A 27,122-nucleotide genomic window follows, 5' to 3' on the forward strand; every position below is an offset into this window, starting at 1 on the left:
TGTAAAGAAATAAGTTTTAGTTTTAAGCCTTCAGAGGGTTGCTTATAATATTCTTAAACAGAAGAATAAGCAAAGTATTTTAAATATGGAAAATAAATTGCTGATATCTCTTTTTATTTGCTTGAAAAACATCATTTTGTAATCTTAAAATGAAATCTTAAGTTTTTTCCTGTCAAGTTACTTGATGCAGTGCTTTAGGCTGGCATAGCTGGAACGTGTTGCTGATTATAGCAATTGCCTGGTCTTTCATTATTAAAAAAAAAAAAAGAAAAAAGAAAAAAGAAAAAAGAAAAAAGAAAAAAGAAAAAAGAAAAAAGAAAAAAGAAAAAAGAAAAAAGAAAAAAGAAAAAAGAAAAAAAAAAGGCACAAGGACTTAAAAAAACATATCGAAGGAAATATTTTAGGTGGCCCTACCTTGCAAAGAATTGCTTCCCAGGAGCTCCTCATGTGTTTCATTCACATAACACCTCATTCATATCCAGAATTATCTGAGGCTTTACTTAACACTTTATGGTCATGCTATAAGATGTGGGAGACGGAAAGTATGTGCAATATATTGCTATTTAAAGCTTGCACAGCTTTGGAACCCTGAACACTACTGAGATCATAGTGGAAAAAGTAGAGAAGGTGAAGATGAGAAAGTGTTCTTCAAAATCCTTATTATATTATTTTGAAGAGAAAAATGAGATCATCAAGATCTAAATCCTGCAAGGCAGAAAGGGACTAAGACTCTCATGGCAGAATAATTACTCTGGATTCACAAGCAAAAATATATGCTTAGTAGAAATTATCAATGTGAAACTTTTGGTAGCTGTTTGATGTAGCTTACAGGTGCAGCAGTTAGACTGGATAATTTAACTGATTTTAATTTACCTGCAATTTAAATTGGACATTTTAACTGCATCAGGCTGTAAGTGTTGCTTATAAATGTACTCCTCAAAGACATTGGTCACCTGGAGCAAACTCAGAGAGCAAATTACACATTTTGAGTTTTAACTTATTGCTATTTGTGCATATTTATTTACTCCAATGTACACAGAATACTCTCAGTAAGAGAGACTTTCCTAGGCAAGTTTTTTTGTTCTTGTGGTTGAAAAGCAGGTTTCCAATGGATAGCATAAATTTGTGTAGCTCTTAGAGTTCTCCTTCACCCCAAGAAGAAATCAAAGGAGAAGATGGGCACCAATGTGTCCCTACTAAATGGAAGACTACAACCAGAGTTTTTCTTATTTGAAGAAGTCATATTTGTTCTAAGAGTTAACCACAGCTAAACTTTCCTCATGCAAGCAATAAGAGGTATTAGGATGGGGCTTTGGAATGTCTGTCTCTCTCATACAGTACAAACTCCACTCATGGCTCCAAAGAGAAAGGCAGCAAAAAATTGTATTAGCAGCATAACAATATTCTTGCAAACTGTAGGATTTAGTTGTTATCTGTTCTATGACCACTGTTTTAGGTAACTCAATAGGAAATGTCAGCACTTTGAGAAAACAGGTTACATGAACACAGGGCATACTGGAGACTTACTTTCCTTGCTTCAGCAGCCTCCTCTAAAGTAAACATAGGAGGAATGTTTCTGTGCACAGCAGTGTCTGAGGCTTGCAGAAAAACGGGCATTCAGATAAAGCATCATCAAAGCCGCAGTCCTTGGTGTTGCCTATGCCTTACCTGCATTAAATGACCTACTTTTCTTTATCTAAGTGCTAGACTGGGGGTGCTGGACACCACTGGTGCCCTTCCAGAGTGACAGGACAAATAACTCACCGGTGAAAGCATCAGTTACTTTAGAGAGCAGTGGAAATTAGAGCAGGGTCTATTAGGAGACAGTGTGGCTGTCAGAAAACTGAACACAGGCTCTCTGTCAAGACTTTCAGCTTTCTGGAACACACAGGGACTCATAAGACAAAAAAGCATATAGTATATTTTTCAGTAATTGCAAAGCATATTTTGCTGTAAAACCCCAAATTCTCTTAATATTACCTAATATGTTACTAATGAATTAAAGATGTTCTCCTGAACCTGTCAGAGTCTGTGCAAAATGAATCTGTGGACTCAATGACATAATCAGTTTGCTGTCAGCCTGCCGTATATTAGACATGCAGAGCAGTTGTGAGCGCACTCCTTGTACCATGCTGGATCTGTGAAGATGCAAACCCAATGGAGCATTCCGCAGTCGGGGTTGCAGAACTCTAGGACATGGGCCAAAGAAATCATGAAGCAAAACACAAGAATCCACCCAGATCACTTATCTTTAGTAAGTTGTATGAGATAAGCTATGTCCCTTAATTTTTACAGTGTACCAACCCTATCCTATAGGATGCTTCATTTCTTTCACTTCAGAAGTAAGAGTTTATATTTCGTAACTGGCATTTATATAAACCTTCTAGCAATTTCCTCCTCATTGTTCTATGGAAATGATATTGGGAAAGCTGATGCCACCACCAAATGACTGTTCTCCACGACTTAAGAAAGAATTTTCCTCTTAGAAGCTTTCCTCTAAAAAGAATTAAAAGAAAAGAAGTTTTCAAAATACCGTTTTGACCAATTGAAAGAAATATGTGTCAATTTTCCAATAAATAAAACATTGCCTGAAATAAACACATCTGATTAAAAACCATTGTATTTATGCTTCTCTGTATCCTAATCATGAGCTAACAGATTGAAAGACACCAGCAGAATGTCATCATTGCCAAATTCTACATCTGGATCTTTGATTAATTTGACAGACATGTAACGTCCAGAATATCTAGACGAATGGCCAGTGACTGTTTAGTTGTTGGTGGGGGAACATACAATGTTCTTCACAGATCTTTGTCCTGTCATTCCCCCAGAACAGCCTTTTTCTGCTTGTCTTTGTTTGGGTTGACCTTCTGTGAATTGAGACAAGTACTATTCTACTTGTTTTTTTCCATAAAAGGAAGGTGACTGGGAAGGTTGAAAATTTCTTTTTCTGCAGCTTTAGTGATGCAGCAGTCATGAATCAGAGCTAGATGAACTCAATTAAAGAGCCAAAAGTAATTAAAATCTGTGAACTACAAGGAAATCAACATAATAGAAGAAATTTCATCCTTTTAACTCAGTAAACATAGTCAGTGAGCCATAAATCCTACTTTTGATGATCAGTTTTGCCTTTTCTATATACTGCATTTATGTAATATAACCCCCTCAAAAAAAAAAAAAAAAAAAAAAAAAAAAGTTAGATATATGTACTACCATGTAGAAGCGAATTGTATGTTCATGAAAGTAATTGTGCAGGACTGAGCTTCTCATAATCCATATAAGCACACAGGATGTGAAAACGCTGTGCCTATTATTTCTATTTCTTTAATAAGACCAATTGCTTATATGCTATTTATTTAAATAATTGCAACCATCTTCTTCCCCCACCTTGCTTTTTCCTTTTGGAGAGAAGCAACTCCTAGAAATAACTAGTGTCAGCTGTGAATTCTGGAGGAGAAGCCAAGAATATAAAATCCGTGCATGTGTGGACAGATCTGACCCTCACCGGGAACATGGTGACACGGTCTCTTTTCCCCTCCCCAGACAGTCTGTTGTCAGCAGCACCTTTTAGAGATAGGAGCCAAGGGATTTTTAGACCAGGAGCCAAGGGACCGATTTTCCCTGCAGCTGCTCCTGAGAGTCAGACAGCCCTTGCTGAGGATGAGGCTGCACTTTCGCTATCCCTGCTCAGAGGGGATGGTGCCTGGATCCTGCTGACGAGACCCAGTGCTCCCACAGCACCCCTATTAAGGTGGTTGCCCATGTTTACATTGCTCAGTGTGGAATGTTCTTTGCTCACCCACAACATTCAAACGTTGCTGAGTGACGTAGGACTAAACTTTAAGCAAACAGATGGCACCCGTTGCCTCTGAGGAAATTAAGTAGAGGCACCATGACAAGTTTTCTTGCTATGTCATGCTAGCTATGTCTGTGGCACACACTGCTTCCACTGACAAATCCCAGTAGCTTTTGATTTTCAGCATGCTCCACTGTTCTTAGGTTTTTTCCACTCTTTGTCTTCTTGTAACATCACCAGCCTTAAGGCTTCTTGGGGGTCTGGGTTGCAATTTATGAATGTGAAACCTTTTAAAGGTCACAAGAGTGCTTGCTCCGCCTGTCAACAATTTGCCTTGTAAGAGGGCTGAAGAAAAGTGTTTGGTTCAGTTCCTGGGTACAATTCAGAGCACCACAGAATAATCCAGTAACAGCATTTTGAAACCTCTTTTTAAAACTGTCACCATGTTTAGAGAGATCTATGGGCTGCAGAAAAAGAACATCTTATAAAGCTGGAAAACAAAACAGCACGTCCAAGTCTAAACTGTCCTTGTCTGAACCAGGCAGATCTCTGCTTTGTGTAATCAGTCAATAGATCTCTGGATGACATAAATCAAAGCTGTTCCTTACTTGCAGTCCCTTTTGTCCATGTCTGCCTGTGTTTGGGGCTGTGCATGTTATCCCTGTGGATTCATGCAGGTGATGGAGGTAGGTGAATGCTGATGAGGAATTTGCTCTGTCAGAGGTTCCTGGAGGGCTTCTCACTGCTTTCAGCAAGGGACTTTCCTGTTGCAATGCACTTAAAAATTCCAGATTGCACTACTGAGCTAAAAATATCCGTGTGTTCATCAGAGGTGAGATGTCTGGCTTCTCTCTTGGTGGCTGCTTGGACACTCTGGATGGAGATGCCAGTTGCCAGCTGAAAAATTTGGGTTCTCCTCCCTGCACTGCTCTTTAATTGTAATTATAGCAACTTTTCATGCCTTTCAGATCTGCTCACTTTGAGCAAAAGGTAAAAGAATGATTTGTTGGAGCATTTTTTATTTATCAATTAGTTGCCAAGAGGATAAGGTTTAACACAGTGAAGTTTGCCATTTGAAGTAGCAAATAAAACACTGCTTGTCCTCTGTTTCAACCCTACCCATGCTCTCAAGTGTAATATTTCTTGTTTCTTCTGTTTGTGCCAGAAACCTAGTTAGTATTCAGTTGTTCAAAGTCATAGATGAGTACCAAATACATACCAAATAAATTAATGTAATTTAAAATTACTTTCTAATTGCATATGGGAAGCAAAAAATCTATAAGTACAAGTGTAGGGTAGTATAGCCTTCATTGAAACAGTGTTTGCCTATGTTAGCTACATGAAAATGCTGATTATAAACCTTTTTAAAGCTTAATTTGTTTGTGGTTTGTGGTACTTTAGTTTTTGGGGGTTTTTTGGGGGGTGGAGGCGTAATTGTGAGACAGAGGTATGATCTGTTATCTCCCAGGTAAAAAGATAAAAGTTCAATGCAGTGTAATCTAATATTAGTGGTTCCTCTGATGCCTTTGATAAAATCACCTTCAAGGTAAGTCAATTTGCATTCATTATGAGATAATTCACAATAATAATGTTGAAATACCTTAAAATAGTTCCCATTGCAACCACTTATTTAGTACTTCATACTATAAACAAAAAGTGAGTTTTATGCAAGGAATTCAAAAGTCTGTCTAGTCAGTATTCCTAGGTTTTTGTTCCATAAAATATAATTGGGAGAGAAAGACTACAGTGTATTTTCAAGCTTATTCTGGGAAAGTATTTTGGGTAAAAAGGCTGGATGAAATGCATTTTCCTTGAGAAAATACAGGCTTATTTGGGTCTTTGTGGAGGCATAAGTTATATGCACAGAAAAGAAGTAGGATATTTTATTAGAAGCATTAAAAAATTTGAATAAAATATAGGAAGAGGAAGACAGCAATTAAAATTTGATTAAGAGAAGAATATTACTTCCTTTGAATTGCTTTGTACAATAAGGAGAAAAAAAGAGGGGAAAAAAGTAGAAGCTTTGAGGTTTAAAAGTTTATTTAATTCACATTGTTCTACTGCAAAGGCCAGGTATTGTTTTCTTCCTTTGTTTTGTTTGGGAGGTCAGTTTTACACGGTACAACTGAAGAATTACTTTGTTACTTTAGAGGTGTGCAACTGTCACCATAAACAGTGTTGATGGACTAAAAAAATAATGGGCAGCAGTAAAACTGTCTTTCCTGTCTTATCCTGTTAGATGATAGGGAAGGGGAACACCTAGTTTAATCTATATAATTGTACAGCTGTAAAACACTGCTGCAGGCTTCTATTTGTTTATATTGTATATTTAACCCTGATTTTTTTTTTTTTTTTTTTTTTTTTAATTAGAAATGCAGTTGCTGTTATGATCTATTTTCTTGGAATTCTTAACTAGGAAAAATGGGCTGCTTATAGAAGAAATGGACTGGTTTCAACCAACTTAGGGTAGACACCCCAAGCAAGACTGTAAATAATAAAAATGCAATTTATTAAACAGAAGTCATTACCTGCTGAATACTTGACACATTTTGCAGAAGGTATTCTTAAATTCTGTTTCTTAGCTGATGGGCAATGATGACAGCTTTGCCTTGAATATTGACCATCTCCAGTGGGGAGTTTCATTTAAATTCAAGGCAGTCCAATCACAGCAAGACCTTTTTTTAGCTCTGGGAAATTGCATTAATTTCCAGATAAATAATAACTCTGTTTTGGAATAATTTTTCCTCTCCTCCTATGCTCCAACCTACTATTCAGCTGAAAACAAAAGTACTGCATCTCCTTTGAAAAAGATTGAATGGCATCCCATTCATCAGTTCATTTTATAAATAACATTTACTACACCAATAAACAGATAGTAGGTCATGGCCGCCCCGTTACAAAGCATTTGGTGGAGAGTTGGTGAGTAAAAGGCATGCTTTAGAGCTGTAGAGACTCGGGATGGAAGTGATGTATGGAGGTAGTGATGGATGGGGGCAAGAGCATTGTGTGCTTGGTTATTCCCCCAAGTACGCCAGCAGAAGATCATGCAGGGAGCTGCTCATGGTAGATGGAACACACCGTCTTAGAGACAGAGTTGAGTTTTTCCTGTGTAAGACACAGGAGAATTATCACATTGTGCCAGGCTAACTTTCTGGATGTGATTTTTATACTTTTAATTGTACATTCCTCTCCTGCTTAAAATACATCTAAATGATTCAATTTTTATGTTATATTTAGCACTCTGCCCTTCTCTGATCCAGGTAATTGTCTTTCATCCAAATATGACAAACACTTCAGGCAAGCTGCCTGAAGCAAACTCAACAGGCAGTGTCCTTCTGAACTCTGAATCTGCCATGAGGAGCTGTACTAGGTGAAAGGTGCACTGTTCAGCTTGAATTTCATGGTAGCACTTGGACTCTACTCAGAAGTTACTCCTCTGTCCTAACATCCACTAGGTCAAGAGATAGGGAGATCCAGCTCTAAAAATAGGATGCTGTATCCAGGTGGAGTTCCAGGAGTGAATGACTGCTGGGAGAAGATAGAGGTTACTTTTCTCCTGTTTCCAGGATATAATCTGGAGGTCTAGGTGCAATGTGCCTGACAATGTGCCTTTGCAAGTGACTTTCGCTAATAACATCAAAATCCAGAAGTTAAAATCCACAGTAATGGTTATACAGTGCAAATCTGGGTAACTCCTAACATGTCTGTGGATCTCTGAACGGGGACTCCACTCAAACATGTGGGACATCTGGCCTCTGTGGCCCCAGGAACTCCTATCTTCCTGTAGTACTAGCCTACGGAAAATCTCCGCTGGGCATTTGACTCTCTGCAAGAGTTGCCCATAGCCGTGTATTTCGTCACAGGAATTGGCTCAGATCAGCAGCACCTGCCCAGACAAAGATGTTTTCCTGTGGAAAAGCATTGCTGAGTTGCTGCCCAGCTTCTACAAGCTACTTTTGGAGACTCTGACGCTGCGGTAGCTGGTCTTGGAGCTTTTGTAGCTGAGCTGTGTAAAGTAAGGTAGATGATCATGGCAAGGTAATAGTCCATTTCTGTAAAACAAAGGAAGGCTTAAATCTAGGAAGAAGTTAAAAAGTAATAGATACAGATCTTAACTAGTTAATTCCCAGAAAATATTTTGATTCACATTGCAGCATTGTTTCTCAAAGCTCAAGTGCTTAAGCAATTGTAACTTGCTGCTCTTCTGTACACTTTAATGGATGGCTGATGTGGAAGAGCCATTAGTTTTACATCCTGGTGTAACAGATGTAGCATATTTATATATTTACATTTATTTATATAAAGAAAAAAATCAGTTTTTAAGAATAAAGAAATAAACGTGCCCAAGGTCTCAAATAATAAAACTTTGATAACTTCCACATTTATAACACTGACAGTACAGTGAAGTTTGTTAGGTAGAGGTGCTGGTCTGAAAGTGCAGGATTTCAAGATGTTGCACAGAACTGCTGGAACAGTGTCCCTTAAATTATTTAAATTTAATTTAATTTAAATTCTAACTCTTTCACATAGCACTAGAAATCTCTAGGAAGGGTTGTGCAGGTATGTGTGTGTATATATATATATATATATATATATATATATATATATATATATATAGTCATTTATGAAGGAGCTTGTTCCGGTTTTGACTGGGAAAATAAATTTCTGTGACAGTAGGTATTATGGCGCTATGTTTCAGATCTGCACAGAAAGCAGCATTGACAAGAGAGATATTCTACTTACTGCTGAGCAGACCTTACAAGACATCTAGGCCTTTTCTGCTTGAATCACCCCATCAGCGAGTGGGCTGGGGGTAGATAAGAAGTTGGGAGGAGACACAGCTGGCTGGGGCAGCTGATCCCCAGTTTACCACAAGAATATTTTAGGTTATATGGTGTCATGCTCAGCATACAGAGCTGGGGAAGAAAGAAGAGGGAGGACATTCAGAGTGAGTTTGTCTTCCCAAGTCACCGTTAAGGCGTGATGGAGACCTGCTTTCCTAGAGGCGGCTCAACACAAGACTGTCGACTGGAAACAGGGAATGAATTCCTTGGTTTGCTTCGTGTCTGTGGCTCTTGTTTTATTAAACTGTCTTTATCTCAACCCATGAGTCTTCTCACTTGACTCTTCTCTCTTCCCCAATCCACTGGTGGAGCAGTTAGTGAGAAGCTGCACAGTCCTTTGCTAGCAGAGGTTAAACACTAACAGATCTCCAGGATGATTAGCAAAATGTCAACCTTTATGTTTCTTATTGGTTTTAACCTGAACTTAGGCAAAAATCTTTAACAGTGTTATTAATAAGGAGGGAATTAACTTGGTCTGATTCTTCACTAAAAACAAACTCAAGCTGAAATACTTTATTTCAGAGAGGGAAGTCCTATTGTTTGTATTATGTAGGGTGTTGGATCAATGTTTGTGCCACCCATGCTAACAGCTGCCTCACTAAAGTGAAGATTCAGTACTGTGGGAACATAGTGGCCCAGTACCCCAAACACCAACAGAGGCACACAGGCCTGCCACTCAAGCCCCTGATCTCACAGATCATACGACATGCTGATCCTGAAGGATGATGACAATCCATTCTGCCTGTGTGTGGCATACAGGACATGTTCCGGCACCGCGAAACTCCTGGCACACTGAGGAGACTCAACAACATTGCACAGGGCGCAGGCAGGTATTTCAGTATCTTCTCACTTCCAAGGGAATGGCAAAGTGTGCCTTCCACACCCCAAGCCAACAAACTTCATGTCAAAGTTCTATCTGCAAACCAGACCTTTGATGTCACTCCCCAATTTCCTCCTATCCCCCCCAAACTTATGCTACCTCCTCAGGGAAAGGACCAGACACCATCAAAATAGAGTCATTGCACCTGTAATGTGATATAAACGGAGTCCTAAAAAGGCATTTCCTGTCTGGGACCATGAGCTCAGTGATGTAAATAGAAGAGACAGGGTCCCAAAACTAGACTGCTGTGGTACTCAGCGGTATGGTACTAGAAATAGTTTTTCTCTATTTTTTGAGAAGGCAATACATGTTTCCCTGCAGTAAGTTCTGTATTATGTGATACTTGTGGTCTTTTATCTTAGTCACAAGATATAACATTTAAAAACATTTTTTTACAAAAGTTTATTTTCCACAAGGAAGAGCAATAGGAAAAATTAAATTGTTTTCCACATATTGTTTTCTTTAAACAAAGAGTCTACAAGGACATATTCAGCACCAAAACTAAAAACAAACAAACAAAAAAGTACAAACAGCCATAGAATATAATCTATAAAGCAAACATTTAATATTGCACTTTGTTTCTCTAATGTTTGGATTTTACTTACTTTTTCCTAATTCAGATCAGAATTCTCTATCAAATACTGGGCTAAAACTGTGAACCCTCAAGTTTTATAATGCTGAGAATTGACCAATATTTGTGGAAGAATAATGCCTCTGAGTAACAATGTAATTTAAACTGGAAGTCTTTATTTGATAAGCTCATACAATTTTTCATCCTAATCACAAAGGCTGTGATGCCAAGTCAATTACTATGATATTGGTCAATCCTGCCTCATATGCAATTTTCCTTTGTATTGTGGTAAGCAACTTTAATGCTATGTATATCAGCAATTGTTCCCTAGTCTGTAAAAATAACAAAAAAAAAGGAAAAAAAAGTAAAACCACCAAATGCCCTTTTATACCAACATTCCCATCAGCTTTAAAAATTGTCTGGCTGGAGAGGGTAGAGGGAAGAGACATCCACAAAACTGGCCTAGTAACATCATCCAATTTCCTTCTTGCCAATATTCCTGCTCAAAGCCCAAGCCTTTTACTGAATCACTTAAAACGCGACTCATAATTTGTATTTTATCACCCTGTTGTCGTTTTTGAAACATGAATCAACGTTCATGTTCTCATAAAGGCCACTTGGAAAAGCCTATTGTGTCACAATTATGAAGCCTTAAAAACAAGGCAGAAGTTTTTAAAAATGAGCACCATGCAGAAACACCAGTCTCCCCTCTCCCACTCTCTTCTGAGCTTTTTTATTGCACAAGGAGGCAGGTATCTGATGGATTAGATCTTGATTTGTTCAAGCAGTCAAGACCAGAACAGTGTCCCTTTGTCAATGATCTGTGTTCCATGGTTTCTGAAGAGCAAAGTTGACTCTCATTGTACATCTCTAGGCATGTAAGCGCTGGCATTTGCTAGCACAGGTAATGGCTCCACTGCACTCTTTTTCCTGGGGCACACTCAAGGGCAAGTGCTCTTTCCGTAAGGTTTCTTGCATTCTGTATGAATATATGGTATAATTTGATGTCCTGCAATGCTTTAAAGCTCTTGAGTGTGTCACAGGAGATGCAGCCATCAAAGCACTTCCAGCTAACTCATATTTAAGTACGGCTGCTAACACTGATCTTTCCCACTGTTATTATACTTCTCATCTTGTACAGTATCATAAACCCTGAAGGCAATACAAAGTGCACAAACTGAGCTCTTAGCATAAAAGAAGCTTTTCCTGCAGTTTGAAATATACTTTCTACTAGACTTACCACATATAGAATTTTTGGTGATTAAGTAGCTATATATAAAAATAAATTTGCTTTCCCTTCCTATCCCTACTATTTGGGATACTGATCTGTCTGTGAGTCCTAGACAGTGTATGACCACTTCCATTTAAAATCTTTTGAGGAACAGCTGGTGTCTGCTGGTGCTGCTTTCATTTATGCCTTTTTTTTTTTTTTTTTTTTTTTTTGAGCCTCATAATTGAACATCTTTTTTTATAACGTAGAAAGAGAAATGGGAATGAGGTGGGTTTTGTAACTTTTGTGTATGTCCCTATTCCAGATCTCCCTCTCAAGTAAAGAACAAAAAACAGAACACAAAACAAAAAAAGAACTAACTCAACAGTGCAACATAAAAAAAAACCAAAAAAAACCCAAACAAACAAACAAAAAAAAAAACCAAACCAAAAACCAAAAAAAACCCAAATAGCATTCCAACAGTTTGGCAAGTGATGAGTTCACCTGAGATTAAGTGATTTTTAGGCAGTCTGTAACAAAATGCCGCTTTGCAATAATAGTAGAAAGGCAACATATTCTTAAAAGAAATCAAGAAAGTATACAATCTTGATGAAGTCTATTAGTTTCTTTCTATTAACTCTTCACCCTCCCACCTTATCCCCATATCTGTTGCTTATCTACTACAGTAGGCTGCAAAACATACAGCAAGAAGGATTGGCTTGAAGGCATTTGATGTTTGTAAATAAATCCACAATAGGATCCAAGCTGAAGAGGTGATACATGATCAGCCTACTAGGACAATTCTGAGCATGTGCATATGCAGATAAAGTCCAGGCTACATTAAATTAAAAAAAAAAAAAAAAAAAAAAAAATCAGTGCATTTGTCAAAGTCTGTTGCTGTTGGGTTTTTTGTTTCTTTCTTTCTTTGTCAAAGCTTTCTTTTGCTCCTTATTGTGCGGACCACAAGAAATAAGAAAGGGGTAACAACTGTCCGGCATAAATGAGAAAAAGCTGTAGTGACACTGAACCGCACAATGTAAGCAATAAGCATGTGCAAATTTCCAAATCGTTAAGAGGAAGCCAAAACCTCTCTTAATGTGGTTTGAGTGTTTGGACACACGACTGTAGGTTAGTAAGGCTGCTCCTAGTATGTGCCAGTATTTAAGAGGGAGGGGGAAAGCTCAGTTCTTCAAGCATGTGGAGCAGTCCTACAATGTTACTGTAGGCTTCAAAGCGTGATCACAGGTTGTTTTCATTTATTCACCACACAGGCAAGCGCAAACCCACTTTCTTTTCTGAAAGTGTGTCTCCACTATGATGCCTTGACCTTCAACACGGTAGGTATGATTCCAAAACCAAGTCAAGCCAGCATCTTATGGATTCCTTCAACGAGAAGGGCAAGATGGTCTGTCGTCTGTGGGCTGATCTGGGTTTGGATCAATCTAAACAAAGAGGAAAAAACACAACCACCGAAGGTATTTTTAGAAATGATTGCTAGAAAGTAAACCAATCCAAATACCAAAATTTTTAAGTCCAAGACAGTCAGAGATAAATGGTATTCCCAATCCAAAGGTTATTCAAGTAACTGAAGTATCTCTAGAAATCAGATAAAACTTTGAATTGAAAATTACTAAGTAAAATGAAACTTTTTAAACTACAGGTTGATGGTAGCTTAAGGATAAAGCACAAAGACATAATAAAATATTGAAAAGAATCTGCTATAGTAGCACCAACTTTCTAAATTATTTATTGCATAGTAAGACAATCTGACTCATCAATGAACATGTAACTTAAAATACTTAATTGAATTCAGAAGATGTTTTACTTTAAAAAGTTCTTCTACTAATTTTTAAGTAATGAATCCTGAAAGACCCCATAAAATGTTTCAGAACTCCATGCACTCTACACATTACCTCTTCTTCCTTCCAATAAAAGGAAGGAGGTAAAGAAGAAGGTCTCTCTACCTTAGGTCTCCAAAGCTCAATAGGAAGTATAGCTTAAATGGACAGTATACAGTTTGGTCAGTTATTTTAAAAAAATAAATTTTTAGAACAAAGGAAAACTTTATTTATAAATACTTAAGAGTACCTAAAATGAAAAGGCCCCGAGTTATATTCCTGGTTTATGTTATAGAAGAGTCCTCAAACAAGACACAAAAAACGTGCCACTCACTCACTCACTCCTTTGCACATTAAGTGTTTCAGGAAGAAAAAAATCTAGAGTGGGCAGATCAAGGCCAAGAAACACTATTCTATTTTGTCCTATACCACTGCTTTTCCTTGAAAGATATGAACCTGGCTTTTGAAGCCTACATTTATGTCCCAGTTATTGAGTGACTTTCTTAGAACTAAACTTGCAGGCAGAAATGTTTGAATTGTGCCTTTAGAGAAACCTGAGACAGAAAGAACATCTTTGTATATTCTCTGCATGGAAATTCTGAAAGTAATACATACAAAAAACTAAAAATACAGAGTACTTTTAGAGAAGAGAGGTGAAAAATGGTTTGTTGCGCATCTATAGACTCAAAATGTTAGTATTCACTAATATCATGTTTTATATATAAAATGCAATGTAACTTTATTAAGTTGCCCAAAGGGTGCAAAACAGTTTCAGAATCTCTATGAAGCATCAGAATAGTGAAGAATCCTGGAAAAATTTTGATGCAATTTACCTGCGCTTTGCTAAAACTAGAATTACCTATCCCCCTTTTCATATTTTTGCCTATTTGTCCTCGTTTTTGTAAAGTGGAAACAGTTTCTTACATTTATTCCACATGACAGAATTCAGAGAAACAGTGCTATTATAATTATACCTTGAGGTACTTACTTCTGAATAGAGGGGTGGAGGCAAAAAACGAAACTCCTGGATGTATGCAAACAGTGGTCCTGGAAGCGCTCTCTCAAAGTCATCACAAGCACCTAAGGGTGCAAGGCTGGACTGTCGCTGTTCCTCTGTAACCACTTCTGCATAGCTGGGAGGTGCTGCAGGGAAAAGGCACACGCAGTTCGAACAACAAGTTCTTATGCATGTCAAAACATATAACATGATAAATATTAAACTTTTATATTGTAAAACGCACCAGTATGTAGATAAATTACTTGTATGATTTTTCCCACAGTTACTGGGCATGAAACTAAGGCTGCTATAGTTTATTTTAAAACTATGCTCAAATCCAAGAGCAGACTGACCACTGCTCATTGTGGCTTAATTATTACCTTCAAATTTAAAGCATACTCAGAATACTGAATTTCTGTTACAGGCAGGAATGGCAGAACATTGTGTTCCTTTAGACTCCATCATCAATCCGTGATTTGTACATAAAACCCCCCAGATGTTCATATGCAAAAAGAGGGAAGAAGCTACAGAGTTTCTCCTTTGACAGAAGAGATTCCCACAGAAATGGATTACATTATCTTTTCATGAAGATACTAAGCCTACTAAGGATAATAAAGGTCACCTTAACTGCTACTCTGGCAGGTTTCTTTACAGCCAAACATACAACTGGGATACTGGAGGCAAAATTAATTCTGCCGAGGGACAATGGCTTTCTGTGCTTTCACTCGCACCAGCTTCCAAGAAGCTGGATTCCACTGCTTTTACACCTGAGAGAGCGGGAAAGATGGGAACGCCATTCTTCTACAGAGAGCAAGCAGGTAGCAAGGAAACATCCATAAAGCATTTTCTATGGACCTTGTAATGAAGGATGTAATTTGTGTATGTTTGCGTGACAGCAATTAATAAAAATAAACATAAAAATCAAACCAGACTTTTTTATCAAGTTACCTTCTGGTCTTTCAGGCAGCGTCAGACCAAGCCAATTCATGTTCATGCTACACTGGCTGCTTACACTTGATGTTCTGCTACCAAATGGGTGTAGAGGAATGGTGCCAATGACCAGTGGTAAGTTAAGGAATAAATCCATGGCGCCAGGAATATCCACATATACCTAAACAACAACAAAGAGGTATAGATTAAGAACAGGTTTGTATAAACACTTCTTAATTACTAGACTAAAATCTCCAGCCATGAATTTTTCACAATTGGAATTTCATTTTGTTTGTTTCAGAGCCGATGTCCCTACGGAGACAAAAATCCCTCCAAGTCAATGCAGCTATATATTCTTAAGGACACAAGTCCTCACATGGAAATGTCATGTACTCATAACACATGCTTAGAACATGCAAGATTTAAATTGAATTTACTTATAGACCTCTTGTCAGGACACCTAATGCTAGACTACGTGTTTCTTTTGTAACTGGTAAGCAGTTCACAATGCTTTATTAACAACTTGCAAGGAATCATGGCAACTACTCATCCTCCAATGAAACAACCCAACATACCATCAGTGAATACTCCACACGGATTATACTACAGTCAAGGATTGAAGGAGAAACAGGTGGAATTTTCAACTGTTTCCCATTCCAGGTTTCTGTTTTGCCAGATGACAAGGATTCCCCACGCAGGTTGGCAACAAGCTGTTTGACTTCCTTCATTTTCCCTTTGGCATAAAATGCCTGTGTTTGGTAAATGGCTGCCTTTGGCACCACCACACGGGAAGAGCAGTTCTCAATTTCAGCAAAGATCTGAATTGATTCACCTGAAACAAAGCAAAATTTCATTTTGTCTGTGTATTTGCAAGGCAACTGAAGCCAACTGCCACATACTGTGTATTGTTATAAGGCACTGGACGCTGCTAGCAATGCTCCACACCTTCAACAACATCCCACTGCAAGTAGGAGTAAGGTCACTATGAGATAAAACTAACAGAAAAATGCAAAGGCCCAATAAAAGCAGATGTCCTTTAACAATATGGAGACACAGCAAGCTAACAAAATTAGCTAATAAAACAGCAAGACAGATGAATGCAGATCAAAACGGTAAGAACAGTTTAAGTATTTATTTTATGTAACAGCAGCTAAGTACAAACTGTAATTTTAAAAGGGAAGGAAAAGCATTTCCGATAATTACTTCTGTTACATACCTGGGGTGTAGCCCTTCCTTTCAATTTTGGCACTTAAGGATATTGGGCCTGAGGTACAAAACCAACAACAGAGAGTTTTTTCTTTTGTGCCTGCTTGGGGTGACTGCAAGAAAAGAAGAGTATTTTCCATTTAATAGAGTGCTCCATGAATCTTTTAATCTGTTCTAATCAACCCACAAAAAAAATTGATTATATCCTTTCTGTGCATTTTGATAAGCATTATCTAGTTTTATTTAGAGGGAGAAATCTCAAGCAAACCACACTAAGCAAACTATAAACTTTATTCTAATTTCACACTCATTAACTGCTTTTTTGTTAAACTTCATACTACAGTTACATTTAAAACAAGTTTTCATACATAAATAAATTCAGCTCAGCTTAAGGAAAGGCTTTATAGCCTACACATCCCACCATACTGTTGAAGAGCTTTTAATTTACCAGTAAACTAGAATGTCTATTCAGTACAATATCTCAGAAACAATAACTGAAGTACTGTAACCTTGACTCCTGCTATTTCACACTTCAAAAATGATCCTGTTTCATCTGTATTAAACAGACTTTGTTATTTTACATGACACCAGTATTTAGGACTTGATCCAAAGCCCATTAAAGTCAATTGAGAGTCTTTTGATTTTAATGAAATTTGTGCAAGGAGAGAGTCCCCTTGCAAGTCTGATTTTTCACCCATACACACAAGAAACCTATTTCAATGGATTTTGCGATTTTTTTCTCCTGTTCATGGGGGGTGAATTTGAAGAGTGGAGGGGAATGGAATTTTCAGCCTGACTGAAATCAAATCCTCATGAAAAGCATTTGTGGTATTGAAATTATTTTAATGAAATGTCATTTCAGAAAAAGATGGTAGAGCACTGTGATAATTTCTCCCCATTGGTAGAAAATTTTCTATAAGAAAATCATCCATTATGCACCCCAGTACATAATTTACTTTGCGTTTTTAAATTTGCAGTGTCACACTAATTCTTTTAAGTTTCACTGTTCTTTGTTCAGAATCAAAGAGGAAGAGCTCTCGAAATTTTCATTCTTACTCACATTTAACAATTTAGTATTAATTTAAGTTGACAAAACCATTTTGCATATCTCAAGAGTGAAGCAACTCCAAGTACAGGAAAACATAGCTTTCAGAATAGCAGTACTTACAGAGTTGCAGAACTAGTGTTATACTTAGAAGATTGACTGTAACTAAGTAGCAAATAAGTATTAGATAATGTATTAGATAAAATTGTATATGCATAGTTTCAGTTATTAAACTTCATTATTTTTTTAATGCCAGAAACAAAAAATGAATAATTCTGTCAATTCTTACCAGTAATGAAGGAGTGTTGATATCTATATGTTCAAAGACTGTAAATTCCTTCTTTAATTTTACTGGTAGAAACCAAGGCCTATGCAATTCGGCTTTCACCCAATAGCGCACACTGCCATGTCTGCCTTCGAATGAGGTAGCAAGTGGTCTGTGCAGGACACAAACGTCAAAACTGAGTAAAGTCTTTCTGTCTAATAATGATACAATTGATCAAGTCAGTAATTAGTATAGAGAACTGCATTTTTAATGCACTGTAGTATTTAATGAAGCGTACCTCAGAAAAATTCAAGATTAAAGATGGGAGAAAAAGATCATCTCCAATTTATCCTACTATCCTTTTGCATAGACTTTAAGAATCAATAAAGAATTGTACTAGAAAATGCCAAGAGAGCACAGATTTTCTTTAAGCTTAACAGGCCACTTTCACATCTAGGGTAAAGCATGCCCTTTTGACTACCAATTTAAAATTACCATTAGTATCAACCAGTTATAGTTTTGGATATCACATTTTGTAAACCAGTGTGTATTATTTACTTGGTCAGTAGCTCAACATAAGGTTAATTTTAGCTGTAACTCAGCACTTCCGTAGTTAGGTTCATCTTAAGCAGAGTAAATATTACAACTTGGAGTTCTGAAGAGAGGCTATTTTGAGCACCTTCTAATCTTTCTCTACTCTGGTGAGACAGCTTAAAACATTCTGAATACCTAAGAATGTACGTAAATATGCATATATATATTTATATATGCATACGCATGTAAAATCATGAAGACTACTCTGAAATTTTCCTAATCGAGGAAGTCTATTTTAGAAGCCGGAAGAAAGGTGGTATACCCAGACCTGTGAGCATTGCCTTTTTATTGTAGTATCATAAAGTGAAAGATAAAGTATCTTTATAGTTCAATTACAGAAACAACTGTTAATTGGAAGTAACTTATTCTCTTTATTTTTACCTAAGTCTTTTTATCTGTTTTACTACATTCTGAGTATACTATTATAGATATTTTAAAATAAAGTGTAACATTTCCATATTTGCTATAGAGGGCAGTATTAGCCATGCTACTGCTTTACTAGAATTATTCTTTCACTTGCAAGTTTGACTGCTCTGCTTGCGCATTTGAAATGTTGTGGGGTTTTTTGCCCTAATAATGAAATTTTAAGGATTTTCTAATCCAACTTCAGTCTTTCAATTCTATCCCACATTCTGTAAAGGAAGAATCAGTAAGGATGATGCATTATCTTTCCACTGTTGTTCTGAAGTTTATATCAGTTTTAGAAGTGTTCTATGGGCACAAAATAGCAAGTAAGTAGGCAGCATCAAAGTTCATGCTTTTAATATCATCCTTTGTTTTTCCAGTATTATTAAAAACTGGGTTAACAGCTATTCCTTCATGGCACTTAGAAAGAACCTATGATTTGACCAATGCTTGTGATGTTTTGCTATCTGGCTGTTCCATTTCAAGCTACGCATTTCATGTTCATGTTTTTAATGTACTGCGTTTGGGGTTTTTTTGTTGTTTTTTAAATGCCCCTTTAAACTCAAAGGAAAAATCAGTACTGGTCTTACTACTACTTGTAGTTGAGATTTTCATAGACTCCTATATTGCCTTTAAAATCTCCACAGGTCTTAACAGAAAATCTTTCTGAAACAGCAGAAGTCCTGTGTTGTTCACTTTGAAACTGTGTTTGTCATCTGCACATTCTGCTAAACCAGCACCTCTAAGAAACAACCTTAACATTAGGTACTGAGCTTATTCACATAAAACTGCTGAATTTTCAGTGACTTTCAAATTTTTAATGACCACTACAGCAAAAGGCTCATTTTTCATCCATACTCATACTCTCTCTTTTCCTGTGTATTTGATTTCAATGGAACTTGTATTTTTAAGTCATTTTGATACTGGTAACTCTGCTACATCCAATGTTACATCCACAGTCTCTACATTACGTATTTCAGACAGGAGTGGGGCAATGATTTTTATCTTATCAGAACAAACTTCTACTCTTACTCTTTCTCTGCCTTTATTTTCTAAAACAAATGAGATGTGGTAGAAGAATTCTTCTTACTTTATCCACCCATTCTTAAATTTGTTTCCATCCTGGCTTTCTGCATGAACAGCCACCCTGGGTACATACATCCTATCAGAATATGAGTAAGAACCACCTCCTCTTTTGCTGAAATCTAAGTAATTTTGCCACATCTGTTCCAGACTTAAACCCAAACAATTCCACTGTCATCTTATCCCTAGTTCCTCTGGTCTGTATAGCCCCAGTAAATGGCTAAGTTAGAAGGTATCTCAGCCACTCTGCAGGACTCTAGTGACAGTTCAAATTCCTCTCCCTCCTCCTGAGAAGGTTTAATAGACTGGAATATCTAGTAAGTCAATAAGACTTGATAAAAAAAAGTAGGCAACTGAGCAGTGGCGAGCTCCTTCTATTGTGGAAATAAAAAAAAAAAAAAAATAAGAAAAGGGTACATCAGTGTAAAAGCAACCTCTTCAGTTTAATGAGATTATGTTCTCTACTGCATGTTGGAGCACAATTCCTACTACCACTGAAAAGGTTTCCCCTCCACCCACAGCAGGAGTTTTGCTCAGGTGGGTGGGCAGCATGGCCCTGTGTGGAGGTCTGTGAGTTCGTACTTACGTCTGTGGAAGCTCAAAGCTGAATGCATATTCATGCCTTCCTGAATGGATGGTGTGAAGGCCTTCTTCTGAATTGTCATCATCTAAAAGAGAAAAAAAACCAACACACTAATCCAGCTGCACATGTTATACCTTGCACAGTCTTCTCTTCCAGAAAAAAGGCAATCTGTTCACATATTACAACACTAACACTCCAAGAATGTGATGTCCCAGAAACAAGAGTCTCCAGTCCATTAGTTATTAACTGCTGGAATGCAGGGACAACTCTGACTGGTAGAAAGGGAGGCAAGACTGCTAGCTTTGCCTCAAGAGAGAAGCAGAGGTTAACTTGTTTTAAAATAATCCTGCCTCTGAACAGCGACGGTTTCAACTGCTGCCATTTCAAGGCCTTCATGCAATGTCTGTAAATGAAATCATGCTGCTTTCCACTGCAATTGCTAGTCAGAATGAATTAGAGCTGGCTTTTTACCAGCATTAACAGTACCAAGTCTGCTGGTTATGATTAAACTTAGAAATTCAGCTTCTTTGTATCTCCTGCCTGGCAACGGTGTCCAGACATTAATCACACACACACACACACACATATACAAAAAAGAAAAAAAAAAAACCAAAAAAAAAAACCAAAAAACCCCACACTAACCGTGTGAGAAAGGAATAAGAGTATACGAGCACCACCTAGAAAGTACCAGACAGATTCAGGGGCATAGGAAATGGCAAGCTGCCCAATCAATGCTATCTAGAGCTAAATTTTTTCTTTTTTTAATAGGTTAACATGATCTTGTTCTGACAGAAACACCCAGATACTTGCTGGTTTTATGCCAGGAATGCTGACCCTTGTTTATGGTCATGATTACTTGTCCAGCTTCAAATGCCATAAGAAAACTGCAGTTTTTTCTGACCTAAAACCAGAAAAACGCTGACTTGGTCAAAATAAAAGCTGAGTGAAAAATCAGCACCTCGCACATAAGAAAGGCTGGAATTATAAAAGAGGATATAGCGAGACAAAGTAAAAGGGAACAGCTTATGTGTGATGGTCTGAAGCGTTAACGGAGGCACGCAGAAGGGTTCTAAGTTCCTAATGTCCTACCGAAGCACCAAAGCTCTACTCCCTGCAGTGCAAATACCTAAAAATTTAAAATAAATAAGCAAAATAAACCAACAAACAAAATCTCCCAGCAGCAAGAACTGAAAATAAATGCATGCAACATTACTCAACACAGTCTGACAGAGCGAGACCAAGTGTCGGCGAGGCAGTGGGGTTTTTCTACAGTGTTGGCTTGCGTTTGGGTTTTTTTCAGTGAATATGATTTATTAATTTTTGTTTAATTTTGTACCGGGGGCGGTGGGGGGGGGGGAAGCGCCGCTTTCGGCTGTGGCTGCGCTGCTCTCCGCCCGGCTCCCCCCCTTCCTGCCAGCTCAGCAGTCCCGCCACGCCGCGGTAAACAAGTGCTGAGCTGTCAATCAGCGCGGGCTGGAGCAGGAGCCGACCGGCCTGAACCGGCGCGCGCGGAGCGCCGCCAGCCCCGCCGCTCTCACACACGCCGCGTGCGCTGCTGCGCCCGCCAGCTGCGCACCGAGAGGCGGCAGGGACGCGACTGAGGCCAGCGCGTCCCCCCGCCCTCCCCGTCCGAGCGGCTTCGCGCCGCGCCAGGGCCTCGGGGAAGGGCCCCTGCCCGCCGGGGGCAGGCGGCGAAACCTGCTCCCTCACCCACTCCTCCAGCCATCCGCCAATCAGTGGCGGGCATCGCCTTAGCAACAGGGCAACAAACCGCGGCCGGCCAATCAGGGGGCCGCGGGGGGCGCGGCCGGGCCCCGGGTCTGCGCTCGGGGCAGTAACTGAAATGCGGCCCCGGGCGCCGGCAGCGGCTCGGCGGGGCCCTTGTCCCACCCGCTCCCACGCGTGCCGCCCCCTCCGCCACGGGCGGATCCTGCGTAGCTGCACACTCCTGTCTTCGGGCTCTTGGAACCCACGGTCCGGAGGTGCGGGAAGTTATGCTCGGGCTAGTGATTTCGCAGGCAGGGGAAGGAGACGGGTGAGGGCCGCAAGTCACCTCGTTAGCGCGGTGTGCGCGAGTCATGAAACAAAAGAGAAAAGCCCCGAGCCCTGCTACAGCGTAGAGCTCGGGAATACTGTGTGATGGGGCCCGCTGCTGCCCAGAGTTGTTCAAAAATTAAGAGGTGGGGTTTTTTTTGTTTGTTTTTTTTTTGGTGGTTTTTTTTTGGTTGTTGATTGTTTTTTTGGTTTTTTTTTTTTGGTTTGGGTTTTTTTTGGGGGGGGGGGGGGGTGTTTTTGTTTGTTTTTCCTTCCCCCGGAAGGATCGAGAAATATCGCATCGCTGTGGTGTGTATGCTGCATATTCAGGGGAAATTTAAAAAAAAGGGGGGGGGGGGGGAACACGACGACCAGCACAAAAAAATTACATAACCGGTTTTTAACATTATTTTCTTGCGCTGGGGAATTAAGTCATCGCCACCACCTGACGCGTGCGGCCAATCTGCGCGGAGCGGGCGGCGCACCCCCCTCCTCCAAGCCGGTCCCAAACAGGATTGAACCGCTTCGAACAAAGACTGCGAAGTTAGGGAGAAAAAGAAATAAAAAAACACATAGAACCCCTGGGCCTACGCGCTTCACCCCCTCGCCCCCGAAGAAGGGGTTTGCACTTCGTGTGGATACTATGGCAGCTCGAGTGGGAAGTGGGGAGCAAGAGGTCCTCATCTCCCCAGTTTTGGGAGAGATGCTCCCATTACGCAACAACACTGTCCCCCTCTCTGTCCTCCCCCTCTTTTTGCTCCCATAAAGGGCTTTTCAGATAGCTCTTTACATCGGGGTGACCCCCACTGCCGAGTGGGGTGTATGGGAGGCCTGAAGAAATTAAAGCTTTTTAAGAGAACGAGGGTAATACTGAAATGTGAAAAAAATTACCCGTGGGGTGGTGATGTGTCAAAATAAGCCAAGGAGACTCATTTGCCAATAATCGGCCATCCTGAAAAATTCATTATCACCCCAACAGCATCAGCAGAACTCCGCATGTGTCAGAAAGTATGGGCTTTATGCTTTCGTTGTGTTTCAAGATCGGTTATTAGGATTCTGCCCATAAAGTCCAATGCCCAGGTAGCTATGATTTTTCAGCTGTTTTTCCCCACGGAACAGCAAAAGAATATTACAAAAAAAAGTAGTTCATGGGAGTCCTGCTGCCTGCAGGTACTTTGCAAATCCATTTCCTGTAACTCCATCGCAAGATACGACGCTGGATATGTCCTGCTCGCCAATATACCCATTAAAAAGGAAAGGGCTAAAGCGGGGTAATACAAAGACGCGTGGGGTTTTTTTTCCATAGAAAGTAAAGCAGCACGGTTAAGGGCAGCCCTTACCTCTCTCGTGGCCGATCAGGATGTCCTTATGGTTGAAATATTCCACTTCTTCGGTGTAGTTCTGTGTATAGGCAGTGTTGGATCCAGCATTCCTCGATTCAGTCCAACGCACTTTAGCGTGCCCCCGCGCATGGATTTTAAGGGACTTCACTCTAATTTCCCCAGTTACTTCTAGACTGACCCTTCCTGAGACTGTATCCCCGCTCGAGTACACGGGGACATTGCTGTCATTGAGACAGTCAAAGCTTATCGTCAGACTTTTCACCTTCCCCAGCACCATGGTTTTATAGCAAAGTGTACAAAAATAGACTGAAAAAAGAAAAAAAGAAAAAAAAAGGGAAGAGGGGAACCCAAAGGAACCGAGCCCCTGGGGCGCAGGGGTGCTGCGGCGCGGACCCTACAGGCGACTCATGGGGACGGCGGGGAGCCCCGGCCCCGGCGCGGGCGGCGCTGGTGCCGACGCGGCGTCTCCCCACAAAGGCGCTGCCGCGCCGCCGCCAGCCCCTCCTTATAAGCCGTGTGACAAACAAGCGCGGGCGCGCATGCGCCGCCCCGCCCCGCCGGGGCAGCCTCGGCCCCGCGGCGCCACCGGCCGTGTTCGGGGACGCGCAGCGCGCGGGGGTGCGCGGTGCCCCTCGGCTGGGCGGAACCACGCCGGGGATGCTGTGCTGCTGCAGTCGGCGGCTCTGCGGAAGATGGCAGTATGCCAGCCTCTGCGATGAAAGCTGTGCCTCGCTTAACAGACCTTGATCTGAAACTGGCAAATTCTCCCTCGTGATGGTCAATGGGTTTTGGGTTTGTTTCGTTTGGTTTGGGTTGGCTGGTAGGATTTTACTGCTTTGGTGGGAGTTCGCGTTTGTTTGGTTAGGGGTTTGTTTGGTTTTTGTTTGTTTGTTTTGGGGGGTGTGGGTTTTTTTGTTCTGTTTTGGTTTTTCCCCCTGTGCCGTGTGTGTGTGTGTGTGTGTGTGTGTGTGTGTGTGTGTGTGTGTAAAGATGGGAAGAAGCAAGCAAACCTTGATAGGAAATGAGAAAACCACAGCAAGAAATAAAAAACAGTCCTGGATTTCAGGATTGTATGTATTGCACTACCTGAGAATCGTCTCTGGAAGCTTTTGAAAATCAGTATTGATTCATCTGAATGTAACAATTCCACTATCAATGACTGCCCCAGTAATACAAATTACATTGCTTCAAATCCTCCTTTCCAGCAGTTGATTTTTTTATTTTTTTTTTTTTTTTTCATTTTTCATTATTATTACTTTGGTAGTGCTGTTTCTTTGATAAATGCTCTGTTGGTTATTTAATGCTACATTAGCTAATTCTTGCATAATTGCCCACTGACATAAAGTTTTCAGTGAGAAATATGATGGTGGTGGATGACATCCCCCAAGATGCCATCCATATGCTTTGAGGGGACAAAACCGAGATGCACTGCTAACATTTCATGCCAACAGTTAAGTTTTTGTTTGCCTATTCTTGCTCCTTTATCACAAGGAAAAAAGTCACACTTTCCTTAGCCTGACACCTGGTGGATATTCTCACGATTTTTTTGTGGCCAAAGGTGTTCAAGTCTCTTGTGGGTAAATTAGGACTTTCTATGCTTTTGTACAATCCCTTGGTAAGCATTCATACTTCCTTGGCTCGTGGAATCATAGAATCCTTGAGGCTGGAAAAGATTTTTCAAATCTCAAAGTCCAACCATAAAAAGCAGAGGTGATTTAATTCCTCTCCTGATAGTGCTTCTCTTATTCCTCTCATGCCTTCAGACTCAGCTGTTCTCTTGCATGTGTTTATTTGCACATTTTTACTCTATTCTATAATTTCAAACAAAATTGTGTCCTCCATGAATGAGTCATAGAAACCACAATTTTGTGGTCTTCAGTTGCTATAGGACTTGTGAAAGCTGGCAGCTAGGTGGGATGCAGCTTTCATCGACAGAGCTTGGGTCCTGTCTCCTGTGCTGCCCATTCTGGGCGGGTTCTTAATGTCCACCTGCCCAAGAACGAATCTGCACTCATGTTAAACAGCAACTGCATTTTCCAGGAAGCTGAAGATCCAAATCTGTTATTCCAGTAGATATTCATCTGGATTTTAAAATATTTTTTTTATATCTAGATAGGTAAGGAAGAGGATCTTGCTGCATAGTTGGGCTACATGTGTACTGCTTGCATTTGCCCATTCCAGACTTGTTGAAGAAGAATAAAAAAATTGCTAAGCTGCTGCAAATCATCCTCTGTATATATACCCTGCAGACTGCACAGCCCTGTCTTACCCCCCTCTCACTAGATACCAGCCGACTCCCAGATCCCCACAGTTTGTGCATGGCTATATGTGATTTAAATCTGGACTACTGAACTGACATTACTTAGTTATGCCTGTGTTATGCATAATAAACTTTAGATTGACAGCTTTGCAGAAGAACCTATGTGTGTGTATGTATTCATCTCCCACACCCTGCCAAAAGTCACACATACACATTCAGCCTCTGCTGCTCTTTTTAATACTGCTCAGTGTATTCATTTTACTTTTGTCTTCCTGAATTGTACGCTTCATGCCACCCTGTGGCAAACTTGGTGTAGTGCCAACAACACTGCCTTTCACCAGTCTCTGGCCTCTCCATTTCTGCAAAACTGACACTTTTTCTGTGAAGCCTTTTTGACAGAATTAAAAACAAACAAACAAACAAACCAACAAAAACCCCAACCAAACAAACAACAACAAAAACAAACAAACAAACAACCATCACCACCTTAATTTTGCTTTTATTTAAATGGAGAATATACTATGAGGTTTAGCTAAAAGTAGCAGTTATTTTTAGATGTTTTGTTAACCAAGTATTAGTTATTTTTTCAGGAGTTAAGTTTTTGCATTTGTCAAATGAACTACCTTCTTCTCAAATATTAAAAGCTTTATAGATCTTGTCACAGGATTTAAAAAATTGATTTCAAAGATGATCAGGTCTTAGATCAGCAATAGGCAGGGAAGACTGTACACACATATAGTATCAGGAGACTTCACTAACCTACAGGCCTTATGCATGATGCAGTCCACATTAAAAATCCATGTAAAATAATAAAAAATATTATTATTTACTAATTAGATTAATTAATCCAATTAATTAATTTCTTTAACTGGCAAAACCCATGAAGATGATGCTACCTGTTACCGGAGTCAGTAGCTTCAAGGATGGTAATATTCCAGCCTCCATAAAGGCATAAAGATTATACCTCACTTTACAAACCCTTTCTTGAAACAGGCAAGCTATCCCTTGTTTGTCTTTTTCTTTTCTTTTCTTTTCTTTTCTTTTCTTTTCTTTTCTTTTCTTTTCTTTTCTTTTCTTTTCTTTTCTTTTCTTTTCTTTTCTTTTCTTTTCTTTTCTTTTCTTTTCTTTTCTTTTCTTTTCTTTTCTTTTCTCTTCTCTTCTCTTCTCTTCTCTTTTCTTTTTCTTTTCTTTTCTTTTCTTTTCTTTTCTTTTTCTATCTTTTCTTTTTTTTTTCTTTT

At 39.5% G+C, this 27,122-nt stretch overlaps 1 protein-coding gene across 1 annotated transcript; it reads right to left on the reverse strand.

Moving 5' to 3' along the window:
- Positions 1-12,225: 12,225 nt before the first annotated feature.
- ARRDC3 (arrestin domain containing 3) lies at positions 12,226-24,105 on the reverse strand. The gene is made up of 8 exons (XM_040090336.2): positions 23,622-24,105; positions 20,251-20,332; positions 17,607-17,754; positions 16,283-16,385; positions 15,642-15,898; positions 15,085-15,247; positions 14,128-14,282; positions 12,226-12,743 (listed from the first exon to the last, which is right to left on the reverse strand). The coding sequence occupies exons 1-8, from the start codon at positions 23,899-23,901 to the stop codon at positions 12,687-12,689; spliced, it is 1,245 nt and encodes a 414-aa protein (XP_039946270.1). The 5' UTR covers positions 23,902-24,105; the 3' UTR covers positions 12,226-12,686.
- Positions 24,106-27,122: the final 3,017 nt, after the last annotated feature.

This window comes from Hirundo rustica, chromosome Z, assembly GCF_015227805.2.
Source record: "Hirundo rustica isolate bHirRus1 chromosome Z, bHirRus1.pri.v3, whole genome shotgun sequence".
Taxonomy (NCBI): domain Eukaryota; kingdom Metazoa; phylum Chordata; class Aves; order Passeriformes; family Hirundinidae; genus Hirundo; species Hirundo rustica.

Excerpts from the sequence above, each read along its gene's own strand:
- ARRDC3 (XM_040090336.2), bottom strand. The coding sequence starts at position 23,901 with ATGGTGCTGGGGAAGGTGAAAAGTCTGACGATAAGCTTTGACTGTCTC. Across the intron at positions 20,333-23,621 it reads CCTGATCGGCCACGAGAGAG|ATGATGACAATTCAGAAGAA; the intron begins GTAAGGGCTGCC and ends TTTCTCTTTTAG. Across the intron at positions 17,755-20,250 it reads AGCTTTGAGCTTCCACAGAC|ACCACTTGCTACCTCATTCG; the intron begins GTAAGTACGAAC and ends TGTCCTGCACAG.